The sequence below is a fragment of the Anarrhichthys ocellatus genome, unplaced genomic scaffold, assembly GCF_004355925.1.
Source record: "Anarrhichthys ocellatus isolate YVR2014 unplaced genomic scaffold, GSC_Weel_1.0 scaffold56, whole genome shotgun sequence".
Taxonomy (NCBI): Eukaryota; Metazoa; Chordata; class Actinopteri; order Perciformes; family Anarhichadidae; genus Anarrhichthys; species Anarrhichthys ocellatus.
Genome location: NW_022280086.1, coordinates 1,181,385 through 1,197,650, shown reverse-complemented (window position 1 = coordinate 1,197,650; position 16,266 = coordinate 1,181,385). Strand labels below are relative to the sequence as shown.

The 16,266-nt window shown below is 45.2% G+C and overlaps 1 protein-coding gene across 1 annotated transcript; it reads left to right on the top strand.

Moving 5' to 3' along the window:
• The first annotated feature begins 51 nt into the window (after window positions 1-51).
• glyr1 (glyoxylate reductase 1 homolog (Arabidopsis)) lies at window positions 52-15,277 on the top strand. The gene is made up of 11 exons (XM_031871101.1): window positions 52-719; window positions 2,168-2,221; window positions 2,683-2,733; window positions 2,920-2,993; window positions 3,196-3,295; window positions 3,766-3,876; window positions 3,967-4,068; window positions 7,317-7,479; window positions 9,213-9,392; window positions 9,562-9,686; window positions 12,292-15,277. Exons 1-11 carry the CDS (start codon window positions 612-614, stop codon window positions 12,364-12,366), a joined length of 1,143 nt encoding a protein of 380 aa, XP_031726961.1. The 5' UTR covers window positions 52-611; the 3' UTR covers window positions 12,367-15,277.
• Window positions 15,278-16,266: the final 989 nt, after the last annotated feature.

Here is a 16,266-nt window from a genome sequence, read left to right as displayed (position 1 = left end):
TCTAGCAGGGGTGGGATCACTTTAAATTGTGCACCATTATACGCTGCATTACTTGGGTACTGCAGCGTATAAGTGTGTTTCTATTGACATGCTGCAGCAGATGTATAATGCCATCACATGGAACCAGCAGTATTTCAGGAAACGGTCGCTGTTAGGCAATATCATTGTATAATAAAGCCCCATATCTTTTAATTTGATCTCATTGTTAGATAAAATGATTGATAAGTTGGATAATGTGAAATTGACGTCACACAATCCTCCAGATAGAGGACGTATCACTCAGTTGGAGTTGTTGGGACAACAAAACCACTCATCACTATCATGAAGTTCTTTAATCGACTTCAATTCATAAACCTGGATCTGTGACACCTTCAAGTAGGACACGTCAAGCATCAGAGGCTGTGGAGCTAATGTTGTCTCAATACCACACGCCCGACATCGATGCAGATCACTTTGCTTTTATTGGTGCAGGTTTAGAAATACAGATTTCTGCCTCAATCCCAATACAGTGGAGGTGAAATTAATTTTATATTTGGTCCTCCGTGTATGAACATCCCCCACTACAGCAGACACGGACCTCTACGGATTCACCGTTTGTTTTAGAAAGGTGAATGTGTGTCTCTCTCCTCCTCAAGGACCTAACTGACTCTGACCCCGAGCCGTCCACTCTTGAGAGGCTGGGGGCTGGACCTGGCTCAGGATTCAAATGGGAGAGCAGTGTAGGTGAACTCCTTCCCCACAAGCCTGCCTTGCGTTGCTGTTCTTCTACCTGACCTTCAGCTTTGGCTTTAATCACCAGCAACTGCAGACCTTTACTTTCTCACCTGTGTGGTGCTCACTCCTGACTCCTGAAACTGTCTCTGTATGTGGAGGCTCAAAGGGAGGCTGAGGTGTGATTCAGCTGACCCACAAATGTGTGACTTCTTCATCAGCTTTCTAGGATTGACTGGTATTAATGAGTCACCCTGCTCTTCAGGACCACTTCTGACCACTCTGAATGTAATCTTAAACCTGTACCACCTCATCTCTCTCTCACTGTGTGTGTGTGTGTGAGGAAATGGTGCACACCCATATACAGTTTGAGTCATTAACTGTTGATCTATGTCAGTGGAAACATTTTTACAAATGAGTTTATGGCTGCAGCTCCAGTGAATCCACTCAAATGCGGCCGTATGATTGTGAGTTCAGAAGGAGAGTCTTTATGTGAGGAGCTGTTGTCACAGAGGAAGCTGTGTGTGTCTGTACATTCAGCCAGTAGAGAGATGCTGCTGACCTCGGCCTCCTTTATGGTCTGCTGACTGGTAAACAGAAAAGACTCATGTCCTTGTTTCAGATGCCATTCTCTGCATTTCCTCTACAGTACTGTAACATATTGAATATAATCTATGCCTGGTAGAAAATAGATCATCTTTTTCTGCTTCTAAAAAGCTAAACGACAATAATCCTGTCAATAGATTCTTTTTTTTTTTCCCGAACTGTTTGGCTACCTCGTACAGAGTTCACCAGTTTCCACTTGCATGGAGAGAATCAGATAGTGACTGACTGTGGGTTGAGCTGATCACTTAGTGGAGGTGCACTGTGCCTGAATGAACTCCTGAGTCCTCTTGACCAGAGGACTCATACTTGGACCTTCTGCTACAGAAAAACTATTTGAGTACTTTGTGATTTGCTTGCTATGTTTTCATATGATCACCTGCCTACTTCCTGTCCCCTTACTAGCTGGGGGATAAAGGCTTGTGATCAGTGTAGAACTGTGACGTAACGAATGCAGGGAAGTCCACCTGTAATCGTATAAAGCATGAGCACTTGTGTCGCCTGTGAAACTATTCTTCTTGCTCTGTATTGGTGTGAGTATTCATGGCTCAATGATCTGTGCAGCAGCTGAACACGGACAGGGTTGTCACTGGTGAGAGAGAATTGTAAAATTCATCAGGACAATTAACACGATTGAGGAATTTGATTTAGTCTTTATTCATTAGCACCCCAGGCCAGCATCTGATTTCTAGGCCATGGATGGAATCACTCCAAAATGTCTTCGGACCACGATAGGAGCCCTGGTGTGTCAGCATGGTGCGCTGTAGACTCGATGGGTTCTCGCTCGACAGTCTGTCAGGTCGACACATATGCAGAGAGAACGCTGTCACAATGAACTCTTCTTCTGTTGCAGCCTGTGAAGGACGACCCACATTTCCATCACTTCCTCCTCAGCCAGTCTGAGAAGGTAAGAGGAAGCACGCTCAGTATGCTGACATCTTCTTCACCCGATCAGAGGTTGGGTTCCACATTACTGATCTCGCCTGACAGTCGATCTGAGACTCTAGTCTTGTGCCCCCCCACCCCATGTGGGCCTGTAGAAACAGTTCCACTGAAAAAGCCTTTTTCAGCCTGTAGGGTTTGCTTTCTGCATTCAGCATGTAATACCTATGGAATGCTAAACTCATTACATTAGTGTTTGACTTAGTGACGCACCAATCAATCCAACACTAACACTATACACAACATTGCACTGATATTAACCATGTGTGGCCTCGATGTGGCTCATCTGAATGAGATGTTTGTTCGTAGCTGTTGTTTGGTCACATATTCACTGCATCTCTTAGTGTTGGCGTAGTCTGTTTGGCTTGAGACATGTTGACTCTAATGTGTAGAGTGTATTGTTCATCACTGACTGTTTCCTCACAGCCAGCATCATCAATGGAACCCATTAGCAAGCGGCTGAAGATCATTGAAGAGGTGAATATTAGTAAAACTAATGAGTCAATGTGTTTCAATTTTCATGTGTTTACATTAATGTTCATTTGACCGTCTACAGTCAGATTAGAAACTATTGTTTTCAATGACAACCTATCAGGAGATAGCAAAGCTAGTTGAGGCTTCTCGTGCAGTGTGAGAGTGACAGTGTTGCCTTTGATTGTGCAGGACTCGGGGTCCACATCTATCCAAGCAGCAGACAGCACAGCCATCAACGGCAGCATCACACCCACAGATAAAAGGTATTCACACATTCTCACGACACATTATCAAAACGACTCCATACGTGTACAGAGAAAACATTCACAAGCAGAACACTGGGCATGACTGTTACTGAGTTGAGCAATAAACTTAATAGAACTTGGACCACAGACGCAGAACTGCTCATGTTTCCTTTCAGTGTTGGTGTGCTCATGTTTGTTCTTTTTGGACTTTGCTCTTCAGGATAGGGTTCCTGGGTCTGGGGCTGATGGGTAGCGGTATCGTTTCCAACCTGTTGAAAATGGGTCATGTTGTCACAGTGTGGAACCGCACAGCAGAAAAGGTACTGCAGTCACTGTCCCTCTAAGATTGTTACTGATCTTGTGTCTAATGAAAGAGTGACCATCAGTGATAATCTCTTTCTGCTGATGTTCAGTGTCTTCACATTTGGTATAAATAATGGAACAAAGTCAAATATTCTTAAGCACATATAATTTATATCAAGTGTAGGTCACAGTTTGAAAGTGTTGGAGTGAAAACTAATGTGGCTCAAGGACGTAGAACCTGGAGCACAAGATCCACATATGTTGGAAGTGATTACGTTTGACATTAGAATCTTTTAAGATTAAGAGTTTACCAAAAAATCAGTTCTGCAATAAATATGTCACCAATCAGCGTTACATGAAGTGTACCAGAGGTTGGCCACACTGATCTGATTGCTAATAAAAGATTGGATGCATATGTTGGCTAACTCTAGAAGTACCTGTGTTGGCACGCTGACGGTGACTCAGAGATGTCTCCTTTGTGTTCCAGTGCGACCTGTTCGTCCAGGAGGGGGCCAGGTTAGGCCGGACTCCTGCTGAGGTGGCTTCCACGTGTGATATCACTTTCTCCTGTGTCTCTGACCCAAAAGCTGCCAGGGATGTGAGTACTAGCTCCAGTTAATGGCTCCCTGTGGATGTGAGAGTCACTAGCTCATTGGTAGAAAACGCACTTGTCTTTGTGGCTCTCTAGTTGGTTTTGGGGGCCAGTGGAGTGCTGCAGGGAATCAGGCCAGGCAAATGCTACGTAGAGATGTCCACTGTCGACCCCGAGACCATCACAGAACTCTCCAAGGTAAACGTAACACAACACACCTACACACCAGAGCAGCCACAGTCCTTGTAAAGTCCTATCTTATATTAAGTACACCGTAAAGAATCATGCACTATTGAAATGGGCATGGTTTCCTAGCTTTTTACCATCAGGAATGCTCCTAAACCTTCAAAGTGATTGTGGCTTTTCTCCATCTGACATATATACAGTAGTAGCGGCTACCTTTATTGGAGTACTATAAACAGTGCTCAGTTCCTCCGCGAATCGCCACCTTAACGTGGTGGAGTTTGAGTGGCTCAGTGATCCTGGGAGCTATGTTGTCCGGGGCATTAGCCCCTGGTAGGGTCTCCCAAGGCAAACAGGTCTCAGGGGAGAGCCCAGACTAAGAGTGGTTCAAAACGACCCCAATGAAAAGCAGCCCACGGACTTCAGTCACCTCGCTCGGACCAGGGAAACCGGGGCACCCTCCCGGAGCCAGACCCAGGAGGGGAGCTCGTCGGCGAGCGTCTGGTGGCCGAGCCTTCGCCCATGGGGCCCGGTCGGGCTCAGCCTGAATAAACAGCATGGAGCAGCCACCCTGTGGACCCACCACCCGCAGGGATAAGCATCGGGGTCGGGTGCAATGCAGACCGGGCGGCGGGTCAGGCGGGAGGCCTGGGCGAGCCGATCGCCGGCAGCATAGACTAGCTCTAGGGACGTGGAACGTCACCTCGCTAGCGGGGAAAGAGCCAGAGCTGGTGCAGGAGGTGGAGCGGTACCAGCTAGATATAGTTGGACTCACCTCCACACACAGCGCTGGCTCTGGAACCAAGCTCCTGGAGAGGGGTTGGTCTTTGTCCTTTTCCGGAGTTGCCCAGGGTGAGAGGCGCCGGGCGGGAGTGGGGATACTCACGAGCCCCCGGCTGAGCGCCGCTCTGTTGGAGTTCTCCCCGGAGAACGAGAGGGGAGCCTACGGGTTGCGGGGAGCAAGGCTCCGACTGTGGTTTGTGCTTATGCACCAAACAGCAGTTCAGAGTATCCGGCCTTCTTGGAGTCGGTGGGAGGGGTCCTGGAAAGGGCGCCGCCTACCGACTCCATAGTTCTCCTGGGGGACTTCAACGCTCACGTGGGCAATGACGGAGAAACCTGGCGGGGGGTGATTGGGAGGAACGGCTTGCCCGATCTTAACCCGAATGGTGTTTTGTTATTGGACTTCTGTGCGTGCCATGGTTTGGCCATAACGAACACCATGTTCGAACATAAGGTGGCTCATAAGTGTACCTGGTACCAGAACACCTTAGGCCAGAGATCAATGATCGACTTTGTAATCGTATCATTTGATTTGCGGCCGTATGTCTTGGACACTCGGGTGAAGAGAGGAGCAGAGCTGTCAACTGATCACCACCTGGTGGTGAGTTGGATCAGATGGCAGGGGAACCGGTTGGAAAGACCCGGCAAGCCCAAACGTGTAGTGAGGGTGAACTGGGAACGTCTGGCGGAGGACCCTGTCGGGGAGGTCTTTAACTCCCACCTCCGGAAGAACTTCTCACACATCCCGAGGGAGGTTGGGGACATGGAATCCGAATGGACCATGTTCAAAGCCTCTATTGTGGATGCGGCCGCTAGGAGCTGTGGCCGGAAGGTCATCGGTGCCTGTCGTGGCGGCAACCCGAGAACCCGGTGGTGGACACCGGAAGTGAGGGAAGCCGTCAAGCTGAAGGAGACCTTCAAGGCCTGGTTGGCCCAGGGGTCTCCCGAAGCAGCTGACAGGTACCGGCAGGCCAGAAGGGCTGCAGCTGCGGTGGTCGCGAGTGCTAAAACTCGGGCATGGGAGGAGTTCGGGGAGGCCATGGAGAAGGACTTTCGGTTGGCCTCAAGGAGGTTCTGGCAAACCATCCGACGGCTCAGGAAGGGAAAGCAGGGCTTACCCCAGGCTGTTCTCAGCAGGGGGGGGGGGGGACTGCTGACCCGGACAGGGGACATTGTCGGGCGGTGGAAAGAGCACTTTGAGGAACTCCTAAACCCGACCAACATGTCCTCTGCAGAGGAGGCAGTGCCTGAAGATCTAGGGGGAGGCTCACCCATATCCCTGGCAGAGGCCGCTGAGGTAGTCAAAAAGCTCCAAGGTGTCAAGGCGCTGGGGGTGGATGAGATCCGCCCTGAGATGCTGAAAGCGCTGGACATAGTTGGGCTGTCCTGGCTGACAGGCCTCTTCAATGTCGCATGCGGGTCGGGATCAGTGCCCATGGACTGGCAGACCGGGGTGGTGGTTCCCATTTTCAAAAAGGGGGACCGGAGAGTGTGCTCGAATTACCAGGGTATCGCACTACTCAGCATCCCGGGGAAGGCTTATGCCAGGGTGCTGGAAAGGAGGCTCCGACCGTTTGTCGAACCTCAGATTCAAGAGGAGCAATGCGGATTCCGTCCCGGCCGTGGAACAGTGGACCAGCTCTTTACCCTCGCAATCGTGACCTCCAGCATTCACTGGGGCGGTTTGCAGCCGAGTGTGAAGCGGCAGGGATGAGAGTTAGCACCTCCAAATCTGAGGCCATGGTGCTCTGCCGGAAACCGGTGGATTGCTCCCTCCAGGTGGGGACGGAGTGCCTACCTCAAGCGAAGGAGTTTAAGTATCTCATGGTCTTGTTCACGAGTGAGGGTAAGATGGAGCGGGAGATCGACAGACGGATCGGTGCGGCTGCAGCAGTAAAGAAGGTGCTGCACCGGACCGTCTTGGTGAAGAGGGAGCTGAGCCGGAAGGCAAAGCTCTCAATTTACTACTCGGTCTACGTTCCTACCCTCACCTATGGTCACAAACTCTGGGTCGTGACCGAAAGGACAAGGTCGCGGCTACAAGCGGCCGAAATGAGCTTCCTCCGTAGGGTGGCCGGGCTCAGCCTTAGAGATAGGGTAAGGAGCTCGGTCATCAGGAGGGAGCTTGGAGTCGAGCCGCTACTCCTTCGCGTCGAAAGGAGTCAGCTGAGGTGGTTCGGGCATCTAATTAGGATGCTTCCTGGACGCCTCCCACTGGAGGTTTTCCAGGCACGTCCAACTGGGAAGAGACCCCGGGGAAGACCCAGAACACGCTGGAGGGATTACATCTCCCAGCTGGCCTGGGAATGCCTCGGGATCCCCCAGAATGAGCTGGAACATGTTGCCGGTGAGAGGGAAGTCCGGGTCAGCCTGCTTGGCCTGTTGCCACCGCGACCCGACCCCCGATAAGCGGAGGAAAATGGATGGATGGATGGATAAATAGTGCTGTATTAAATTGTTACTCCATGTTTGAATGTCAGGTGATCACATCACGAGGCGGCCGTTTCCTGGAGGCCCCGGTGGCAGGAAGCCAGCAGCTCTCAAACGATGGGATGCTGGTCATCCTGGCAGCTGGCGACAGGACGGTCTACGAGGATTGCAGCAGCTGCTTCCAGGCCATGGGCAAGACCTCCTTCTTCCTGGGTACGTAGGGGTCACGGTGCACTGTTAGATACACTCACAATAGTTCTATCAAAGATTAACTTGAATGACTTCTTAGCTATTTCTTGGCTCTGTGGTGTTGCCAGGCAACCAGCCGAGACTCCAGGTAGTTACTGATCTCTGCCAAGAAATGGCTTCGCTCACTCCCTTCTGTGAAATGGTGAATTTTCATTTTTACACTTTGTTTTCTGTAGCGATTAAACACATGAGACGGTAATGTTGTGAGATGTTTTTAGTGGTGCATTTTGTTCCAGTCGACGGAGCCAGGCTAGCTGACACTACCCGTTTCCTGACTTTGTGCTAAGCTAAGCTAACCAGCTGCTGGCTTCAGATCTTCTTTAACTCTCTGCAAGAAAACAAATCAGTGATTCAAACTGATTGTTTAAGGTAATGGGGTAGATCAGGGGTCACCAACCTTTTTGAAACTGAGCTACTTCAAGGGTACTGAGCAGTACGAAGGGCTACTTATTTGATACAAACTTCCTGAATATCAAAGTTGCACAGATCACCTTTTAATAATAATAATATATGTGAAGAGACTGTCTGATCACATGTCAATGTTAATTATTCCTCACAATAATTAACAATGATTGTGTATTTTGTTCAAAATCACACCTGTTATATTTTTGTACAAATTATCACTTCTAACATTTTTTAGGAAATCATTAACTGTCATATCTTCAAATCATGTCTCGTTTGTACCACTACCTTTGTAACATGTTTGAACAAATCATGAACTCCGTCCCATGTTTATACAAATTATCAGTTATGTAAGATAAAAAAAAAAATCAACTCTTTCACATGTTTAAATGAATCCTATTACATTAGTACTAATCACCACATTTTGGGAAGTCTGGGTCAACTTTGCATTGCGCAATGAAGCCTGCATGCCGGCCTGTAGTCTGTAGTCACCGACACCAGCTTTTTTTCTGGGTACCTTTTTATCCACGAAGAAACTAGTAAAAAGTCTTGTCTATAGCCGGGGGGGGGGATCCAACCCTCCGAGGCACACGAGCGTCTTTGGTCGCCTGCGTTCAAACCTCTAGTCTGGGCATTTTCGATCGTACTGCATTGCCTTGCCTCTACCCCCGCCACCCACGAGTTGTTGCCCCGCGGCCTGTTCCGAGGACTGACGGACCTGACGACGGGGTAAGCTCGTGGCGGCGGCGCGTCCGGTGCCAACGGGAAGCGCCCGCTATTCGAAACCTGAAAACCTAGTGCAGTGCGGCGGCCTCTTCCTTTTAAAATCTACATGAATGCAAGCATTTTTGATTAAAAAAGAACAGAAACTACAATTTTTAGACGGAGCTCCATGGGGACCTAGTGCTATTTTTAGAACATGCCTTGCGGGCGACTCACATGGTCCCTGCGGGCGACCAGGTGCCCGCGGGCACCGTGTTGGCTACCTCTGGGGTAGATTGTACACCTTTGAATGGTGTAGGTGAAACTCTCCAGTGTCTTGCCAGTGAATGACTTTGACAGAATTTGCCATGTCAGATTTGAGTCTCCCCTCTGGTTTCTGTTTAAGGATACTTGAGCTGCCAGATGGCATCAAATGGTGTCATTTATTGTTAGAACTTCAACTGTAAGTTCTCTGCTCTGTGGTGACCCAGCATGAGAAAAAGGCAAATTTGAATTAGACATGGACACTGAGGATGACTGTCAATGGAGAGTGTTGCTTATGTGTCTACAAATGCGTCCGTATGTGTTTTCAGGGGAAGCAGGCAATGCAGCAAGGATGATGCTGATCCTCAACATGGTGCAGGGCAGCTTCATGGCCACCATTGCAGAGGGGCTGACCCTGGCCCAGGCCACAGGCCAATCACAGCAGACCTTCCTGGACATCCTGTGCCAGGGCCAGATGGCAAGCACCTTTGTGGACCAGAAATGCCAAAGTAAGTCGGTGTTTGAAGACATCCTTCCACTTACCTGGACCGTGCTCACTAGTTGTCTTTCGTCATTTCTCTCAATCTTACATGGTCAAGTTTTGAGTCAGTCAGTTTCAAACACAAATGTAGTATATGTGTGAAGGCTAATACAAACCTTTCTTCCTGCCTCGTCCAGATATTTTACAGGGCAACTTTAAGCCAGACTACTATTTGAAACATATTCAGAAGGACCTGAGGCTGGCCATCTCCATGGGCGACATGGCCAACCATCCAACCCCAATGGCTGCAGCGGCCAATGAGGTACAATTCAGGATTGTTACTTTTGTACTGAAAACCTTTTTTTACTGTGAACTGTGATCAAAGTACTGCCTGGCTCTTGGTACGCATGAGTACATTCCACATGCTGCCATAGAAATCCAATGGATCCATTAGTTAACATCAGCGTCTTTAGGAGCTTCATGGCCCAAACCACCACTAATCGAACATTAGGCTGACTTGCCTGCTAAGTGCATCATTCATCAGTAGAACAGAACATGTGTGTTGATCTTCACAGAGGTCTGAAATGGCAAACAGCTTAATGTCCTCTTTTAGTCTTTACTTCAGCACCATGCTGTCGTTGTAATAAATCCGATCACTTTCCCCCTATTGTGGCAAGGCTAAGGACTCAGACACACACGCACACCATCTGACTGGCTATTAAAACCTGTGCCTTTCAATAGGCTTTGTGTCACACGTTTGGAAATGTAGTTTGTAGAAAATGATTAATAATAACTTTATTTATATATCACCTTTAAAGACAGAGTTTACAAAGGGCTTATAATAGATGTCTTCCTTCAGTGGAATGTGCAGCATGAGTAGTTTGAGCCACGACAGTGAACATTTAGTTTTTATGTATCCTATAAAACAATCCAAACGATTATCTCCCAACCTTTATATCCACTGAATCAGAATCCCTTATCCAATCATATAGGGTTTACCTAGATAGAATATTCAAATGTTCAACTCAGTCTTTTGTAGCTCCAACATGAAATTGAGATGAGCAGTATAATGTAGGAAATATGAATAAAACGTATCTGATACAGTCAGTGAACACCTGCAGCCTCCTGTACGCCACCAGCTGCTGATCTGATTCCTCAAATGATGCATGGGAGGTGATCAGTGGATCATCTCTTATAAGAATGGTCACTCACAAACAATGGTTGTGTGAATACAGACACCAGCTGCAGAGAGCACTTCAACCAGACATGTTAGTGTGGTGCTGATCTACCGTCTCCAGGGATGTTTTTTGTTTTAACTGGCAGAAGTGACAGCACAGGCTAAACATCAGAAGCTGCGTCTGAATGGTTGTACTCTTTGCCATGAGGAGAGAATATTTGAATCCAGGTGTAGTTTTTGTCGACTAAAATCAAAATTAAACAAACCATAATCAAAGCCACTGATGCACCGTGGTCGGTATTTTTACGCAGCCAGAAGAGTGGATTGTCGAAGCAGGATTCTGATTTTTGTATTTATTAAATAAAGCAAACAAAACAAACTAACTAACAAAAAGAACGAAGAAAAGTGCTGTCTCTCCTGTCCTGTCCTGGTAAAAACTATATGCCCACCCCGGTGCATGCTCTATACATCTATCTATACATCTATACATCTATACATCCATCTATCTATCTATAGATCTATACATCTATACATCCATCTATCTATACATCTATACATCTATCCATCTATCTATACATCTATACATCCATCTATCTATACATCTATACATCCATCTATCTATCTATACATACATACAGTGGGTATGGAAAGTATTCAGACCCCTTTAAATTTTTCACTCTTTGTTTCATTGTAGCCATTTGCTAAAATCAAAAAAGTTCATTTTATTTCTCATTAATGTACACTCAGCACCCCATCTTGACCGAAAAAAACAGAAATGTAGAAATTTTTGCAAATTTATTAAAAAAGAAAAACTTTTTTGATTTTAGCAAATGGCTGCAATGAAACAGAGTAAAAAATTGAAAGGGGTCTGAATACTTTGCGTACCCACTGTGTGTATATGTATATATGTATGTATATGTATATATGTATGTATGTGTGTGTATATATGTGTGTATATATATAATCAAGCAACAGGTGTCCACAGTAATTACCCAAAAAACAATATATCTAAACAAATTACTATTAAAGAGAAAAAATAATCTTAATATATTAAACATCTACAATAATTAAACAATACTACTTATAAATGAAATAACAAAATACAATATCAAATAAATAGCTCCAACACCAGGTATTCTGCCAAGTGTTAACTGGTAGTTCTGAGAATGCAGAATTCATCATGATGTTACATTATCAGGCTGTCTAGAGGAAACTGGTGCACGAAGACGTTTGTCCTTTTTTAAAGATGTTAACAGTATGATGGGGTGTAATGAACAATGTTTCCCCATTGAAGGTCGAGAAGTGGGTTTTTTCCATTCCAGCCATTGTGTTTTATCAGTGTACAAGAGATGCCTTGTTTACCTCATTGAGAATGTCTTTCATGCACCTGCAGTAATGCTGAATCATTGCTAACAATAAATGAATGAATGCTAAAATGGGACGACTGTGGCTCAGTGGTAGAGCGGGTCGCTCCCCGGCCCTTCCAGTCCATGTCAATGTGTCCTTGGTCAAGACACTTAACCCCAATCAGTGTGTGACTGTTATAGTCCTGATGGGCAGGTGGTACCTTACATGGTAGCCCTGTCATCAGTGTATGAATGGGTGAATGATGACATGTAGAGTTAAAGAGCTTTGAGTGGTCAGAAGACCAGAAAAGAGAGAAACAAGTACAGTCCATTTACTATTTACAGTAACAAGAGGAGTGAAGCATGTGCATTACAACTGAAACTGTTGTGCTGTTACTTTGCAGGTGTACAAGAGGGCTAAGGCACTGGACCAGTCAGACAATGATATCTCTGCAGTCTACAGGGCCTACATTCACTAGAGCGAGGTGGGACCCATCCTCCGGACCACACAGTCTTTAATCCCTTCTTATTTCTCCCTTGTCATGTAATGAGTTTTTAAAATTTTATTTTAAATTCCAGTGTTTGTTTTTTTTTTCTTCATTTTGCCACTTTTCATTTCAGCTGCCCACAAGTCATGGGGTTGTTATTCCTTTGTTAGAGGCAACTGTGAGCATTGCACTGACTGTACTGGGGATAGATGCTGTGCTCCAGATGAGGTTGTACTACTGCAGTTTGGTTTCTGACAACTGAAATATGGTGGAAGAGATGCAGAGCGAGGCTGAGGGGTCCACAGCCACTGTGAACAGCAGGGTGTCCAGCTCAAGCCAGAGAAAATGCTGTCCGCTTTTGTGGATGCATAAACCCAAAATATTTTTTGTTGTTCATGTGCAAATGAGTATATTCAATTGAGTGTGATCTTTGCTTTTCTTTTAAAATGTCCAGAATTCCATGAGAGAAAAGAACATGCCACTGCATTGCCTTAATATTGTAACCCCTGAAGTCTCAATCCCAGTATTTATTTGTGTTTCTTTCTAGGTCTTCTTGCTGCAGTTTGGCCATGGCTTGTTGCTTTATTTGACAAGATGATTTATGCTTTTGCGTTATTAATTTTTCTTGAATAGGTTAAAGACAGAGCAACAGATGTGTTGAGGCCTTAAAATGCAGTAATAATTGATAGTTCACATCAAGGCTTGAGATTTACACATTTGAAACTCTTCGTTCTTGTGTTTGGAAGAGTTCTCATTTACACTTTAAAAAAAACTATATATCTCTAAACTTAGATGAATCCACTTTTTGAGTTCCATTTGAACTGAACTTCATAATTCTAACCCTAACATCAGTGGTGTTTTTACCTGGTAGTTAGGGTGTAGACCATCATAAGACACGATTAGAAACCAAGCTAATGAAAGAGCTGCAGGTGAGGTAGTGGCTCTGGACAGGTTCATTCCCTAACAAGACTGAAACTGAACTTGTAGAATAAATACAACCTCTTGAGCTCCACAGTCAGTAGCTGGCTTTAGTTGGAATGTAATTATTGATGCACTGTTGCATCACTCTAACCCTAACACACACACACCTCCCTACAGTTAAACTGTTTGGGTAAATATGGAAATTAAGTAAATGTCAACATGGACTCTGTCTTATTTATTTTTTACAGCAGGTGGTCACATGCTGGGCTGATGTTCACTCTGAAGTAGAGGTCTTCACAAGTTCACTCTTGAGTAAAGCTGACCGATAAGTTGGCCACATAAACCTCTATAAGGTCATTGTGTACATGTGCTGATGCCTAACGGATACTAAAGACCAACCATACGTTTCAGGTCACGTAGAGATCGTGTCCTTACATTGAGTTGGTTTGTACACTGTAAAATGTCCCACTCACTAGTATACCCAACACAATGCTCCAATAAACTCATTTAAAGGATTGTTGTTGAAAAAACATGTATTTTGTTCAGAAGATATTAGCGGAATTTTCTAATAACATTTGTAACTTTTGAAATGCTCAAATATCAGTACCTGCCTCAAGAATTCAGTAACGGGTTGAGCTCTACTGGGTCCAGATAATGTCTAATCTGGTCAGACTGGGTCCAGTTCTGTTACTGCAGGTCTCGGGTCTGTGAGCCAGCATGTCTAATATCCACATGGATCGGAGCAGACTCCATTCTGCTATATCATTCTTAGTAAATGTGAAGGACATGAACAGTGGCATCTATTGAATGCTCTTTTTCTTTTATTTTCTGCATGTTTCTTCTGAATCAGGCCTAATTATCATTTAGTCCATAACAGTGGGTGTCTCTCAAAACGAGTCTGTGCATGTTAGGGTAGGGTAGTTTTCTGTGAAGACCTCTACTACGTAGTCTCTCATACCCTACATAAGGATGCAGATGCAAATGACAATGTCCAACATATGCAACATAACATTGGCACGGTTGTGCATACTCAACCAGAGGTGTCGTATATTGGAGAAGGTGAAAGTGCAGAATTCTTATAGCTGTCTGAGTTGTGATAGAAGAGGACCGCTTTAATCTGTTGAGTCTTCATTCCACCACTGGAAACAGATCAAACACCACGTGTGAAGTCATAGCTCAAGGCTTCTGTGTTAGCTTATTTGTAGAGTACGTTTTGGGTTTTATGTTGTGTTCATTTCCTTTTAGATATGACCAATCTTACAACTCCTTAGTGCAAGAAGGATGTGGGTATTATTTTGGGGGTCTTATCTGTTCCACATGGTGAGGAAGTACGTGCAGACGTGGTCAAATATTACAGCACATCTATATCGTCATTAGAAGGAGCACATCAGTAGTCCACCTGGGACATGACCGAGTGAGACGCCAGCATTCTGTCCTCCACTACAGTGTGACAGGAAGCAGCACAGTGCTCCATTTCAAATTCTCATTGATTCTCATGGTGGTTTTTATCAGTTTAAACTGTATATGAATACATTTGTTTCATGTCCAGAATCCAGCGTCCCATTGTGAAAGATTTTTAGTTTGCCAAACAAATGATAAAGGTTTTTGATTTCGGCGCCCCTTACACACGGTCGTGTAAAGAAGAGTTTTTAGAAGACGGATGTAAATAGCACATTTAGTTTGCATAGGGTTTCTTTTCTACCTAAAATAACCAGGAATAATGGAAACTACTGCTTTTGGTTTTGACTCTACAGAGGGACTAACATCTTTGTGTCTTTATACTGTAGATTGTTTAGTTCAAGTGTAAATGGTTTATTAATGTGTGGTTTATATATTCTGGCTTACTATCGCATTGAAATAATGACTTTGATCCTGTTAAAGGAAGGAGGGTGGAGCTTTGTTTTGGGGGATATTTATGATTTTTGTGTACATGTGGAAGTATCAAGACTTTTGTGCTGTTTAATAAACCCTCTCCTAATTACTGGCGAGTCATGTGTAATCTCATCCAGTGTTATCTGTAGCTCTGAAGGTGGAGCGGGTCGACTACTCATCACAAGGTTGGAGCTTCAATCCCTGGCTGCTCCTGTCTGCATGTCGACGTGTCCTTGAGCAAGGCACTGAACCCCAGGTTGGCCCTGATGGGCAGGCCTGCATCTGGCATGGCAGCTCTGTTACCATCAGTGTGTGTGAATGAGGAGCAAACTGACGTGCTTTGTCCACTAAACTAGAAAAGGGACATAAATGTCCATCTACCATCTTGTTCCATTAATGTTATTTGGACTGTTTTTTACGATTATACTATTTGCCTCAAAACCAACAATGTGCGTCTCAATATTTTTATTTTTACTTTCCTACCTCGTCTGTGGCCCAAACATTGGATTCTAAACACTTATTTTTTTAAAAGTCACAAATATATAACTTCAAATTTTAAAAAGTCTCAGTAATTCCAAAAAAAGCGGGACAGCTGGAGCTGGTATCTGTATTTCTAAATGTTATAGGAGGAAATAGTGCATTTGTCAGGGACTAGTATTGGCAGCAGATGAATCTACATGTGCTGTCGTGGGTATACGCAGCAGCAGGATGGTGTGGGGGGGGGTATATAATATGTTCTAAGCCCTAATACCCACGATAGAAGTCTTTGTCGGCTCAGTTGTGAGGCATGCCAGTGGGTGTGCTGAAAGGGGAAGACAAAGGCCAAATCCCAATGTCCCCCCTAAACCCTCAAACCCTGAACCCTCAAGGGCTTACTGACGTCACCTGGTGAGTGGTTGAGTGTGAGAGACTGTGAGGGCTTGAGATGGTGTGAATAGGAATGGGACAGCACTTTGCTGCAACATATCAAGTTACCATGAAAACGACAAAACATATGATGTGTAATTGTGGGTATTTATTTTATACTTTGTACTCCCTGATTTGAACGTCTTCAGGCTCTTTCCTCACAAGATGAGAGGTAATTCATATAATCTATTT

Coding starts and splice junctions, on each gene's coding strand:
- glyr1 (XM_031871101.1), top strand. CDS start 612: ATGTGTGTCTCTCTCCTCCTCAAGGACCTAACTGACTCTGACCCCGAG. Junction 2,734..2,919: donor GGCTGAAGATCATTGAAGAG/GTGAATATTAGT, acceptor TTGATTGTGCAG/GACTCGGGGTCCACATCTAT. Junction 9,687..12,291: donor TGGCTGCAGCGGCCAATGAG/GTACAATTCAGG, acceptor GTTACTTTGCAG/GTGTACAAGAGGGCTAAGGC.